Genomic DNA, 13,773 nt, shown 5'->3' with positions numbered 1-13,773 from the left:
CTCCCTCTAGATAGCATTTGAATGTCTCTCATCTTTTCTCATTCTCTTTTAAATAGCCCCTTTGTTAGAGAAAGAAGGGCAGGCGTCTCCCCGTCTCCCCTTTGTTAGAGGAAGAGGGGCAGGCGTCTCCTCAAAAACTGTAGTTGTCTCCTCAGAGCTTTGTGCGTATGTGACCAGACACCGCACCCATGACCAGTCACCATACCCACATTCCTTGAGCAGACATATACAATCACAATCGATGTCCATTGTCCCCATTTCACACTATTTCTTCATATCAGCAGAGCCCAACAGATGGAAGGGATCCGTGTGCCTGGCAGGGCTGTCTGGAGGCGGCCACCAAACAGGGCACCCTCGGTGGCCGCTGCTCAAGGCCCTGGGCCGTTTCGCTCGCCTGCGGCAGCCCCATCCCTGGACAGGCCAGCCCCGGCCGCCGCTGTCCCTCAGGCCGGTGTCCCTCTACCCGGTGTCGCAGGCGGCTAAGCCAGCCCCCGCCTGGGAGAGGCAGATGTGTTGTGCCACAAAGGGAGAGGGCGGCCTCCCCCTCAGGCAGGCTGGCGGCAGGGCCCGGCCCGGCCCGGCCCGCCCCTCAGAGCCCCCGGCAGACGGGCTCCCAGAGCGCGGCGGGAGCGGCCGTGGTTCCCGCGCTCCGCGCCCTGCCCCCCTTGGAGGGCTGCGAGTCTCCTTAGACACCGCCACACCCCACCCTCACACTGCCGCCACGCGGCTGGCCAATAGTCGCCAAGTCCTGCGCGTACGCCCCGCCTAGCCCTCCCGCTCTAGCCAATGGGAGCCAAGCGGGCTCGGCGGGCTCGCACCTCACCCCGCCCCACCGGCCGCGGCCGCGGAGCGCTCCACCCTGGAGGGGACAGATCCCGAAGGCTCTGGGCTGAGCCCCGCGGCCCCAGCGTGCCCCGGAGATAACCTCCGAGCAGTCTGCCTGTAGCAGGAGTAGCCCAGTGATTTAGCCCGCTCCGCGCCCTCCTGTGCCCCCTTTCCCACCCCCCGCGGGGATGAAAAATGGACTCGCCCACTTGGGCGGCCGCGTAACGGTACCCCCGCGGGTCACGTGGGCGGCGCGTGCTATATGAGGCCGAGAGGGGGGCGGCGGTGCGCAGTTGCCGCGCATCGTGTGGGTGGTGAAAGCGGGTCGCGAGGGGGGGAGGAGAGGCTGCGCTGAGCTCCGGGCCGGGGATGCTCAGACCCGGCTCCACCGTGTCCCTTCGGGTCTGCACTGTGGGCCTGCGCCCGGAGGTGCCCGTCGTGCGCCTGTGGGGGCTGCCAGCCGAGCGCAGCGCTGAGTATGGCCGCCTCCACCGTGAGCTGCAGGCGGCGGCTTGGCAGCGGCTGGCGGCTGGCGGGGTCGAGCTGCGCGTTGGCGACCTGGGCCTGGTGGAGGTGGTGGGGGTCTGGTACCGCTGCTCTGTGGTGAGTCGCTGCGGCCGCGACTACCGTGTGTTCCTGCTCGATGAGGGCTGCACGATGCCTGCGTCCGCCGATTACCTGGCGAGGGGCCACCGGGAGCTGTTCCAGCTGCGGCCCGCGGTGCTGGGCTGTGTTGTGGCCAACTTGGTGCCCTCAGGAGGCCCCCGGGGGGCGGCCTGCGGGGACATGCCGGTCTCCAGCTGGGCGGTGGAAGCTATGGAGTTCCTCAGCCACCTGCATGGCAAGGAGGTGGCTGGCCTGGTGCAGGAGGTGGTGGTGCCGCAGGTCATAGTGCTGGAGCTGCCCCAGCTGGTGAGCCAGATGCAGTGCCTGGGCCTGGCCAGGCAGGTAGCTCCCAGCTGGTTCTGCCAGGTGCTCAGGCACTGTCTGTCTTACAGCAACTTAAGGAGCCAACTTAGGCTGCAGCCTCCGGCACATTCCCATGTCTTTTCAGCGGTGCCGCAGCTTCTCAATGTTTTGCATGTGTATCGGCCTCTGTGGCCTGCCTTGGATTACTTTTACCCGCAGCTTCAGTTGGGTGTGACAGAGCCTGTCCTAGTGACCCATGTTGCTGACCCCCACCACATCTACTGCCAGTTGCAGAGCCTGTCCCAGGAGATCCGTTGCCTTTCTGATACCATGTGCCACATTTATGACCGGTGGGGGCAGGATTTACTACCCAAAGTGGGCTCACCGTGTGCTGCCCGGGGCACAGATGGCCAGTGGTACCGTGCGCTCCTGCTGGAGCTTATGGCTGGGGGGCAGAACCAGCAAGTGGCGCTGGTGATCTTTGTGGACTGTGGCAGGAAGGAGACTGTGGCCAGAGCTAACCTGCGCCATTTGCCTGTCGAGTGTTTTCGCATGCCTGTGGTGACCTACGCGTGTGCTCTTCAGGGTATCTCAGATGGGGGTTGTGGCTGGTCCCCATCGCAGATCGATGAGCTGAAAGCATTGGTGCTAGGCAAAGGAGTGAGTGCTCACATCGAAGCCTTTAACTCCGTTGAGCATCTCTATTATGTGAGTCTGTATGGAGAAAACGGTGTCAACTTGAACAATTTCTTTGGGGTGCGGGCTCACTGCCTAGTCAGCAGCCGTGTGCAGGTCAGCCAGACTGAGGCTCAGGAGCAGCTGGAAGTAGAAGAACCAAAATTGCCACCAGGATCACCTGTTGCTTTAACACACAGAGATTTGGCCTCTGTTCCTGTAAGTGATGTGCTTCTGAATTTGGGTGCATTCCATGATGTGCAGGTCTCCCACCTCCGAGACCCCTCAGAGTTCTGGCTGCAGCTCTATGAGCATCGCCAGCTCTTCAGGCAGCTGAGGCAGCACATGTGGAATTTTTACTCCCATGCCAGCAAGGAGGATAGTGCTGGGTGGGACCTACAGCCTGGATCCTTTTGTTGTGCTAGTGGGAAAGAAGGTGTCTTCTATCGAGCAGTGATCACCAGGGTGCTGCACAGTGGGGTGGAAGTACACCTGGTGGACAGGGGCAATACGGAAACTGTAGATCCTTGTGTGGTAAAGGAGCTGCTTCCTCAGTTCAAGGAACTACCTGCTTTAGCTCTCAGGTGTTGTTTGGCAGGTGTCCCCTCTCTGAGAGGGAGCTGGAGTAAAGAATCTGTGTCTGCATTCAGAGAGACTGTACTGAACAAAGGACTAAAGGTTCATTTTTTGAGTGTGCAGGGTGACAAATACATGGTTGAAATTTTTGTCCAGTCTCAGTCAGGAGAGAAAAGTGTAAGTAAACTCCTGGCCCAGGCAGCGTATGCTGAATACCAGAGGAGTGAAATACCCAAGACTTGCCAGAAGCCATCTGATAAGGCTGTGAGCCAGGCCTCTTCCCTAGCATCTGCTGGAGAGGAAACCCAAAGAATTGCAGAGAAGAGGCTCAGAGAAGAGTCTGGCCTAAAGAGAAGTGATAGAGCACTTAATCCTTCTATAGCTCCCATAGTCAGGGAGCACCCTGTTGCAGCCGTTCACAGTTCTGAAAGTAGCGAATCTCTTCCTGCTCCTAAGTATGAGGCCAAGGAAAACCTGCCCATCTCTTGGAGACAGAGTGATGTAGAAATGAAGGCAGGTTCCCCTTACGGATGTCATATAGAAGTGGGCAGTACAGTTAATGTTGTTGTGTCATATGTTGAAAATCCTAGTTGTTTTTGGTGTCAGTTTAGAAATTGCCATGACCTTCAGGTATTAATGGCTGAAATTCAGGAGTATTGTAAAAATCTGTCCCACCCACATGCTTGGCCAAATTCCGTATGTTTAGCCCAGTACTCGAGGGATAAGAAGTGGTACAGGGCTTCAGTTATTAGTGAAGTTCCTTCTGCAGGAAAAGTCGAAGTCATATATGTTGACTATGGCAACAGAGAGCTGGTCTCTCTAACAAACCTCCGCTTAGCTGATGAACGGTTTCTTAGGTTAGAGGCTCAGGCTTTCAGGTGCAGCCTTTACAACTTAATCCAACCAAATGGTCAGGATCCTTTTGCTTGGGATGAAGAAGCGATTCAGGCTTTTGAGGAGTTTGTTGATACTTCGTTATTGTACTCTGAACTGAAGTGTACAATATTTGCCTTGGCTTCCATAAACAATACAGAGCTGTTTAACATTGTAGATCTAAGGACACCTTTTCAGAGTGCTTGCCAGTTTCTGATAGAGAGAGGTGTGGCCAGAGGTTTATCCCCTCAAAAGCCTCTGGTATCCTCAGTTCAGCTTCACTCTTACTATTATTCTGGGCACAATATAAAAGTTGGGAGTGAGGAAGATGTTTATATTACACATGTTGAGGATCCATGGACATTTTACTGCCAACTTGAAAGGTGTGCAGGTGTCTTAGCACAGCTTGCTGATAACATCAGTTGCCTAAGTAAAACACTGACCAGCTTAGAAACCTTGCAAAAGTCTGGGAGCTTGTGTCTAGCAAAGTATACTGACAATCACTGGTACAGGGGAGTAATTATGAAAACCAAACCTAATACAGAAGTCTTCTTTGTGGATTTTGGAAATGCAGAGACAATAGAGAAAGATCATCTGCTTCCTTTACCCAGTGATGCTTGTGATATTGTGCTGTTGCCAGTGCAGGCCATAAAGTGTTCCTTATCTGATATACCTTGTGTTTCCAAAGAAGCTACAGCATGGTTTAAACAAGCTGTCCTAGAAAAGCAATTAAAAGCAACGGTAATAGCAAAGGAACCCAATGGTAAACTGTTGATTGAGCTGTTTGATGGTGATACTGTCATTAGTGCAAAACTGAAGGAGGAGTTTGGCTTAGTAAATGATACAGGACTGTGTAGGCAGGTAGAAAATGAAACATCATGCTTTAGAAATACAGATGTGAATGAAACTGCAGAGTCCCCTTTAAATGGTAGACTTCTTGAAGGAAACAAATGGAGATCTGATGCCCAGGGAGGAGGGAAGAGTAGCAAAAAGCTCTTCGAAGATGTAAACCTTTTCCAGCCTGCTAAGGGAGATTTGGCAGCTGGATTACTAGAATCTGATGAAATGCTTAGCAGTCAGAAGGATGCTGCTTTAAGTAAAGTGGGGGAGGAGTCTCTGCTCTCTGCCCAGATGGATACACAGTCAAGTATTAAATCTGATGCTGAAGGCGGATGTATAACACTGACAAATGCATCTGACCTACTGCAACAGAAGATAGTGCCAGCTCTTAAAGCGTTAGTGTATGTGTCTCATGTAAATGATCCGCTGGATTTTTATGTTCAACTAGAAAGTGACGAGGCTCAGCTTAATAGCATTTCAGAAAGCTTAAACAGCAGGACACAAGCAAAGAACACTTGTGGACAACTTTTCCAAGCAGGAGACTTAATCAGTGCTGTTTATTCAGAAGACAGCCTGTGGTATCGAGCTGTAGTAAAAGAGAAGACTTCTGACAATTTGATAAGTATACAATATATTGATTATGGTAATACTTCGGTAATTAATGTTGATGAAGCACACAGACTCCCTGAAGACTTGTCATCTATTCCAGCAATAAGTATTCATTGCTTCCTAGGTGGACTTAAAAACACTGACTGGACAGAGAAAGCAGTGCTTTACTTCACCAAGAGAACAAGCGAAGTTCTGCTAACCTGTGAATTTGTAGAGAAGGTACAGGATAAGTGGGAAGTTATTCTCAGTGACCATCAAGGTCTAATAACAGTGGATTTAGCTGATGAAAATCTTGCAAGTAGGGAAAGATCTTGTTCAATGGAAATACTTGAAAGAAGAGAGAACAGTGGTGTGATAACCATGTGTGAACCTTTGCCTCCTCAGGCACAAAATGAAATTTCCTGTGTAAGTGATTGTAAATCATTTACCTGGAAGCTTCCAGAGGCAGGTCAGACCGTAAAAGTCTATGTCACAGTGGTAAGTGGTCCAGAATACTTTTGGAGTCAGAGTGCTGATACCGAAGACATGCGCTACATAGAGCAGAAAATAGAGGAAGCTGAAAACCTTGGACTAAACTCTTTGAATGACTGTAGATCTTGTCTTAAAAGCGGTGATATTTGTCTAGCAAAATATAGTCAAGATGGGCAGTTCTACAGAGCTAAAGTTAGTAGTGTAAAATGTGACAACATAGTTGTTAGGCATGTGGATTGTGGAACTGAGGAAGCTGTTAGCATGGAGGTGGTCAGACAGATTCCATGTGAATTGCTCAAAGTCCCTAATCAAGCATTTGCTTGCTGCCTGTCAGGTTTCAGTTCCTCAGAGGGCTCATGGCTTAGTGAAGCAGAAGAGAAGTTTTATGATATGACCAAAGACCTTTTATTAGAAGCTGAAGTAATAGAAACTCGGGAAGATAAAGCTTCTGAAATCCCTCTGTGTGTTGTCAAGCTGGAAGCTTCTGGTAAGAGTATTAATGAAGAGATGAAGCCTTTTTGGAAGGCTAATAAAGGAACATGTGCCAATGCATTCTCAAACCTTGAGAACTTCTTAAAGGAAAGCAGATGTCCAAAGAGTGATAGGGGTCTTTTTCTTGAAAGAGAAGCTACTGCTGTTTGTGGATCAGCTCAAGAAGAAAGTGAAAGTGCTTTACTGTGTTCTGAACCTTGCCTGGGTGTAACTTCTGAGTATTTAAATACTGTAGAAGCAAATGGGTCAGTGGGAGCTGTTGAGTGTCTGTCTGGGAAGGCTGGTGATGGGTGTGAAACAGCTGAGAATCAAATCAACTTTGATAGAGGGAGATGTCTGTCTGAAGGAGAGAGTGATAACAACGTGTTACTAGAACCAGTGAGAAGCTGCAGTCTTTGTATTTTGGGGAGTGAAGTGAAAGCTGCGGAACAAGAATTATCCAAAGTACTGTTTCAAGAGGATGCTGAGCTGAAAGCAGAACTGACAGGCAGTGCTTCAGCAGCCAGCCTTTCCCTAGGAAGCAAACAAGAAGAACTGGAAAAACTGCCAGTGCTGCAGGTACAGTGCTCTTCAAGTGATGAAACAGGGACATTAGTAGAACGGGATCGATTACAAATGCACTCTTTGTATGATGATCTGAGAGAGTTCGTACAGGAGCTAGAGATGCTTCCAGTGCAGTCCTCCTCTAGTGTAGAAACTAAGGAAGCTCTGGAAGCAGAATCCCTTGAAATGCAGGCAGCTTCGGGCAGCAAAGCAAGAGAGAAGTCATTGGAACAGGCATCGTTTGAGCTGCCAGTTGTGGGTGAGGAGACAGGGGAGTTGGCAGCTCTGAAATTTCCTGAAGTCTTACCATCACTTAATGAGAGAGAGAACTTAATGCCTTCAGTTAGCAGTGGAGAGAAGACAGTAGCATTGATTCAGTCTGATGTTCAGCTTTCTTTGGGAGAGAAGGTGAAGAAACTGGAATTGAATTTGTCTAGAATCCATAAAGCAGAAGCTATAAAAGAAGACTGGATGGACATAGAGTCTCTTCCCCTAAGGCTGTCTTCTGGTGGTAGATGTGAGAAACAACTGCACTGGAAGCTCGGTGACATACTACTGTCGATGCTAGGTGCTGCAACTGAGTGGCTGCTGGAACTGGTGCAGCCTGATGAGAAGTCATCTCAGGAGGATGAGGAGTCATCATCATTAGGGTTGCTGGAACACACTGCACTGCAAAGTTCTACAAATAGTGGAAGTCTATCTCCATTTCTTCAAAAAAACATAGTGCGTCAGCAGCCTGTTTGCACCGTAAAATCCTGTGACTGCAAAGTTGAGAAACACAAGGAGTGGCAGAAGAAGAAAGATGACTGTTCTGTGGAAGAATGGCTGAAACAAGGCTTGACTGACTTAATTAAAGAATGTGGAAATGCACGTGTGCAGTCTTCAGACTGTAAGCCTGGGGATGAAGAAGCAGAAGATAAGCAAAATGAGATCTCTGCTGAGTGCGGTGCAGGTAGAGTATCTGATTTTAAAGAGTTAGATGATATGTTGTGCACATTCAAACATGAGAATAGCTTTCTTGTAGAAACTTAACTTTTATTCCCTAATAAGTTACTATATTAATCTTAATATCCGTATGCTATGATGAGTTAAGGATGCCACACTAAGTGTAGTTATCTTGGGGATAATATGACAGTCTAACAAACTAATCTTACTTTGAGATTTTAATGATTCTATGATTAGAAATTATTTCTGAACTTGAAATGAATATTCAAGACTGTTCAGGATGACAGATTTTAAAATTTCAAAGATTTATTAAATAAAAGTAATTTGGAGAGGGGGCAGGAGAGTATGGGAGCAGGGTTGCGAGGGATGTGAGGTATTCGGAGGGGTGGTTTTTGTGTTTTGTGGGAATTTTTTTGTGTGGGTCACACACACACCCCTTCATCGATATGTCATTATTTTTGTAGAACACAATGAGTACACTCGTCATCTGGAGGGCTTTGCTGTTGGTTCCAAATGTGTGGTGTGGAGCTCTCCAAAATGGTGCAAGGCTGTCATTTTGGAGGTGTCTGAAAAAGGTACCAAGGTAAGCATGGTTTGAATACTCTTTCTGCATTCTTTCAGTGTGGCCCTTCTTTGGGCTTTCTCCAAACTTTGAATATTGTACAGAATTTGTTACAGAATTTCAGATTTAGTATTGCAAAGGCCAATTCTGTAGTTCTTGCAGAGAGACAGCAGTGTCTCAAACTGAGTGGAGGCTGTATGTCAACACTTGATCTTCCCTTCACATCTTATTCCCCCTGCCTTCACAGGGAAGACTGAAGGGTCTGACTCCCCTTTGAGATAGGTGCTCACGTGTGTGGTTCCATCTAGCCTGCAAGTTAATGCTCTGCTGTGAAGCTGCGTTACTATTAAATAATCATGAGACTGGATGTTGTTTTACTGATGTTTTGAGGAACTGGTGCTAAACAGTAGAAACTTGGGAAGACACTTAAATTACACTGTAATTAGTAACAAATACACAGCTATTCCTACTTCAGTGAAACGTGTATTGAATTAGTGATTGGTGGGAGTTAACTTTAACAGTAGATTATAATCTAATGGGCTGCCTTATTCTACTGTTAAGCTATGGGATAAATGAGAAGTTTTCCTCCAGTTTGGGGGGGGAGTGTGTGTGTGTACACATACGCACAGGCTTTGTACTTCAAGTCATAATTTAAGGTTGCAAGTCCAAAAGATCATTTAATATAAGTAACTTTTTGGCATTCAATCTTTTTGGAAGATTGAATGCCTGAGATCACGGAAGCCAGCTCTTTTGCTAGTAGATTCCTTGGGTATCTAAAGCTAACCTCAGCTGTATTTAGATGAGTGTCAGATATGTAGTGATACCCCTGTTCATCAGTTTCCTACCAGTTCTGATCTAGTAGGTGTTTTCCAACCTTCCTCTCTCATCATAATTAGATTAGAAGCCCAGGAGAGCCTTGAGCAGATTTGGTAGTGATACTCAGCCTTATTAGAGGTTAACTTGCTCTTCCTTGCAAGACCTAGACTGAAAGCCTTCTCAAAGTACAGTCATCAGCTGGCTTTTCCTACTACTGTGTCTTACTTACTGAGTGCGTTCTCAGGATCTGCTGCCATACTAGATGGGATTTGGCTCTGTCTGTACAGGTCTTGAATCTCTCCAGTGGCAATGAGGAGATGGTGGATCCTGAGAATGTCTGGAGTGGTATTCCTGACTGGCCTTGCGGATCATCTGAGGTACGGCAGTGTGGTGGTGCACTGGGCAGAACAGTACTATGGTGGTTTTTTTCTTTCAGAAAGGGTCCTCTGAGTTTAGTTGTGATTGTTCCTGTGTCACCAAGAGAATAGAAAGGCAAAGTAGCGTTAATCTGTGCATCCATGCCAACTGCTAGAAGCACAGTCTTTTTCTTTAAGACATCATCTTGTCCTTCCTTCTGTAATGGATCTTTATGGAGACTATAGAAGTTTGTGTTAATCTATTATATAGCTGATATGTAAACTAGTTATATTAACTATTTGTATAGATTTATATAAACTGCCAGCCGTTTGGCCTGAGAACTGAATTCAGTCTGGAAACAGATCAATGAAAACAGCTTGAAGGAAGAGACGTTAATGGAAGACTGCTATTAATTGGGAACCATAGAACAATGCCAATATGCAGCTTTTGACAGATCGTGCTAATAGAGCATGTAACTGACTGGTAAATGACAAAATACTTCTATTACAAGGTCATTAGGAAATGATAGGAAGGTTTTCACCAGTGTTCTTCATTAAGTACCAACAAATGAAAAACTCAGTCTGGATCCTAAAACTCAGGTTGCCAGCCATGCTACCGACAATAACAGAAGGAATTTCAAGTTAATTTTTCACGGCAGTTTTGATATCAAAGTGAAAAGTGGGTAGAAGACTTCTGTAGTGGGTTAAAAGAGAGGGGGAAACAGTGGTAAATAGGGGTCCAGCAGTGCTGATGTTCCACTGAGGGGCTTCCTCTATGACTAGACTGTTACATTATAAGTGCCAGCTTCCTAACAGAATCCCCTTTTGCTTAGGCAGTACCACCTGCAACAGAAAACTTGCAGTCCTTACCAGAGGAGTCCTTACTTGAAGGTAAGATCACCTTAAACCTCCCAAAGAAGGTTGTATACTCAGTGTTTGGATGCTTTCTGAATCTTCTAGAAAATATTTTAGAGAATACAGTTGAAATACTTCTTTTGAGCTTATGTATTTACTCTAATACTGTTCTTGTGACTTTTCATAGTAACATTAGTTTAGGTACTGTCAGTTTAATGGTGAATACATGAAATGAAAGCTGCTACCCTGTCTTGATTAGGAATCAGTTTAGTATTTATTCAACCTAGTGGATTGAGCCTCTTGGGCAAGTTGGGGTGGTACACCTAAGTTACAGGTTTTGGTAGGGTTTTGAGCATTGGCCACTAACATGCAACTCTTGCTCGCATTTCTGAGGCAAGGTAAGGAACTGCTAGGCAGACTCTACTAAACATTGTTGTTTTGAATTTGAATGCCTCTATACCTTACATGGATCTTGCTCCATGAATGTAAACCCATACTAATACCACCTGAGTTGTTGTAAGGCTAGTCTGTGAACAGTGCACGTACATCTGTATTGTTACTTGACATTTTTGAAGTGTTACTGGTGAACTCCTATTCTGTGTACCAAAGAAAATAGTATACAGGTTCTTTGTTTCTTTGTGATTATACTATTTTCATAATCTATGGAATCATAGAGTAGTTTTGGTTGAAAGGGACCTTTGGAGGTGCTCAAGGCAGGGTCAACGAGATGAGGTTGCTTAGGGCCTTCCTCCCAGGTCTGGAATCCGTCCAAGGACAGAGATGCCAGAACCTCTCTGGGCAACTTGTTCCAGTGTTTGACCAGTAGTTGCCTGATAGAGACTGAACTACACTTAGGTAGAGATGGCGTTTGTGTTTTCACAGATTTGTTAATTGTGTTTTGGCACAACTGTACAGAAAGCTGACTGGTTTATGGGTAACAAATAATGAAGTCTGTCACACTGATCTAGTTACCTGTTAGGCAAAGAAGTACTTAAAAGAATGTGTTCAAAATGCTAAACTAGTGAATCTACAAATCCTTCCTCAATTGTATCACTCAAGTGCAGGATTATTCTTGATCTTGCTGTTTCTGGTTTTGATGATACTTTTACAGTTTTTACCACATCATTATAGGGTGGTTTTTTTCTCCTCTTTGGTTGCTAATTATTATTGTCCAGATTTGTCCATTCCTTGTGTTTCTTAAATACTTTGCATGGTATTAGTTTATGCACCCTCTCAGCAACAGCACAGAAAAGGTTAGCTAACAACATGAAACCATGTGGCACAGAACTGGATCTTGCTGCACACATGGGCTGCTGACTGGAAAGGCAGTTTGAATAGAAAGTACCTGACCCACAGGATGCAAAACCTCCTGCAGTGGCTTATGCTAAACCTGCTGAGGGATGGAGTGGCTTGAACTCCTAACTGAAATCTGGGAGCACTTCTTGCTTCACCTTCTTGGGCAGTACTCTTGTTTCAACTGCGTTGTCTTTCTACGATAACTTTGCCTAAGTGTAGTCTTTTCATACGGTCCAATATGTTTGATGACATTAGTTTGAAGCCTTGTAGAGCTATGCCTTTAAACATGTATAAAAGCATTAACAACTATAGAAACATTTTGATGGGTCTAATCTATTTTTATTCCCTGTAGAAAAGCAGAGCAGCTGCAGTTCAGCTAATTCTGAAGATCCTCATGTCTGCCAGCATTTCTGAAACCAAGTTACACGCTCAGAACACGAAGCCAACCAAGCACCATTTGGCTTGAAGTCTTGTATTTGGTGGTGTTAAAATCAATGGAAGGAGGAGCTGGAATAGATCAGTATATGCCAGCCCAAGCTTTGTCTTTTGTATATGACTTGTGTTCTTTCCCTATATGTAAGCCCAAATGCTGGATGCATGCTAAGACTCTTTCTTTGACTGTACTACTGCAGTTAGATGTAGCTATGCACGTTCTGCAGTTACTGGTTCTGTTTTGACCCTAACAGCTCTCTAGAGCACCGTGAGTTACGGTGAATGCTTTGAAGCATCCCACAGTTGTGTACAAAATAAAACTTGCATTTCTGACATGGCCTTAACCCCACTAATGAGATACCAAGCATTTCCTATAATTATGAAGCAGGCCTAGTAGAATGGTTTTGCTGCTGCATGTGTACAGTGGGGCAAGGACTTCCTTAAAATAGCTCCAACTTACCTTCTATTCTCCTCCTCTGTTGAAAAGGGGTTTCTATTTTGTAGTCCCATTCCATGCTCCTGTATACCATAGTGGCTTCCTCCTCTTCAGGGGCTATGGATTTTTCATACTACCATAAAGACTTAGGAACCAGAGATCTCTGACAAGGTATCTGAAGTGTTAGTGCTTACTCAGTAAGAGGAACACTTACATGTTTATTCCCTTAACAAAGACACATTATACTACATGGTGGTAGGCTGGAGAGAATTTAATGAAATTCTAAGACCTGTTTTCAGATGTTGTTGCAATCTCATGTTAAGATCACAGATTATATAAATAGTTATTACACTGTTAACAGCTTTGCTTGTTGTGCTTGCTTCAGTTGCAAAATCAGCTAACCTGATTTTGCAACCAACAGGCTACTGTTAGAAATGATTCCCCTTTTGCAAGGTTTAGTCATTTAGAACTCTCTTCCATGTGGCAGCTTCAAAGAGTTCAGCTCTAAAAATCAGAGCTGCCTTTAGCCAACCACAGTCAACTGTTTCTACTGACAGATACAGACAGCAATGCTAGTACCTGGACAAAGACAAGTGTCTGGAGACTGTTACAACTATGAGTGACAGCAAGATGATCAGGCAGTGCTTACATATGCCTCTCTTATACTTTCACCTATAACAGTATGACAGAGATCAACAAGAGAGGCACTGCTTAGAGCTTTGCCTAAAGGGAATTACAGTTGCTGTAAGAGTGATAGTTTCAGCAGCTTTTGGAATGGAAACACCCTCTGACTATGGCAGTAAACACAGATCTGAAATGTAAGTGGATCAAGTTCATAGGAGAAGTCCTGTGTCTGAACAAACACCTTTTTAGCTCTTACTTTCACTCTTATTTTAAGGACAGTTTTTAAGACTTTCTTCCACTAGCACCTCTCTGACTAGAAGGAGCAAAAGCCTCCTCTGCCTCTCAAATGTTGTCAGAGCACAGCTGAAATACTAAACAGTTCAAAGATGATTTTCTTTTTCTTACACTGCAAAAAAAAGGCTTGCTGCACACAAACTGACTTAAAGCTTGTTAAGTAGAACTGTAGTTCAGGGGTCCTCAAACTGTTTAACCAGGGGGACAGCGCACAGATGCAGTGGCAGGCAGTCATCTGCAGCTGCTTGGTTTCCCCCCCCTAAGCCCCGGGGGGTTCTGTAAATACCGGGGGCCGTATCCAGCCCGTGGACCGTAGTTTGAGGACCCCTGCTTTAGTTGAATTC

At 46.0% G+C, this 13,773-nt stretch overlaps 1 protein-coding gene across 1 annotated transcript; it reads left to right on the top strand.

Annotated features, from left to right (window-relative positions):
• Positions 1 to 1,013: 1,013 nt before the first annotated feature.
• TDRD6 (tudor domain containing 6) lies at positions 1,014 to 13,590 on the top strand. Its single transcript, XM_040599375.1, has 6 exons — positions 1,014 to 1,052; positions 1,147 to 7,765; positions 8,223 to 8,341; positions 9,424 to 9,513; positions 10,326 to 10,383; positions 11,996 to 13,590. Exons 1-6 carry the CDS (start codon positions 1,014 to 1,016, stop codon positions 12,055 to 12,057), a joined length of 6,987 nt encoding a protein of 2,328 aa, XP_040455309.1. The 3' UTR covers positions 12,058 to 13,590.
• Positions 13,591 to 13,773: the final 183 nt, after the last annotated feature.

This window comes from Falco naumanni, chromosome 6 (assembly GCF_017639655.2).
Source record: "Falco naumanni isolate bFalNau1 chromosome 6, bFalNau1.pat, whole genome shotgun sequence".
Lineage (NCBI taxonomy): Eukaryota > Metazoa > Chordata > Aves > Falconiformes > Falconidae > Falco > Falco naumanni.
The sequence above is the reverse complement of the archived record's forward strand: the minus strand, read 5'-3'. Positions and strand labels throughout refer to the sequence as shown.

Coding starts and splice junctions, on each gene's coding strand:
- TDRD6 (XM_040599375.1), top strand. CDS start 1,014: ATGAAAAATGGACTCGCCCACTTGGGCGGCCGCGTAACG. Junction 7,766..8,222: donor CTCTGCTGAGTGCGGTGCAG/GTAGAGTATCTG, acceptor TTATTTTTGTAG/AACACAATGAGTACACTCGT. Junction 10,384..11,995: donor AGAGGAGTCCTTACTTGAAG/GTAAGATCACCT, acceptor TATTCCCTGTAG/AAAAGCAGAGCAGCTGCAGT.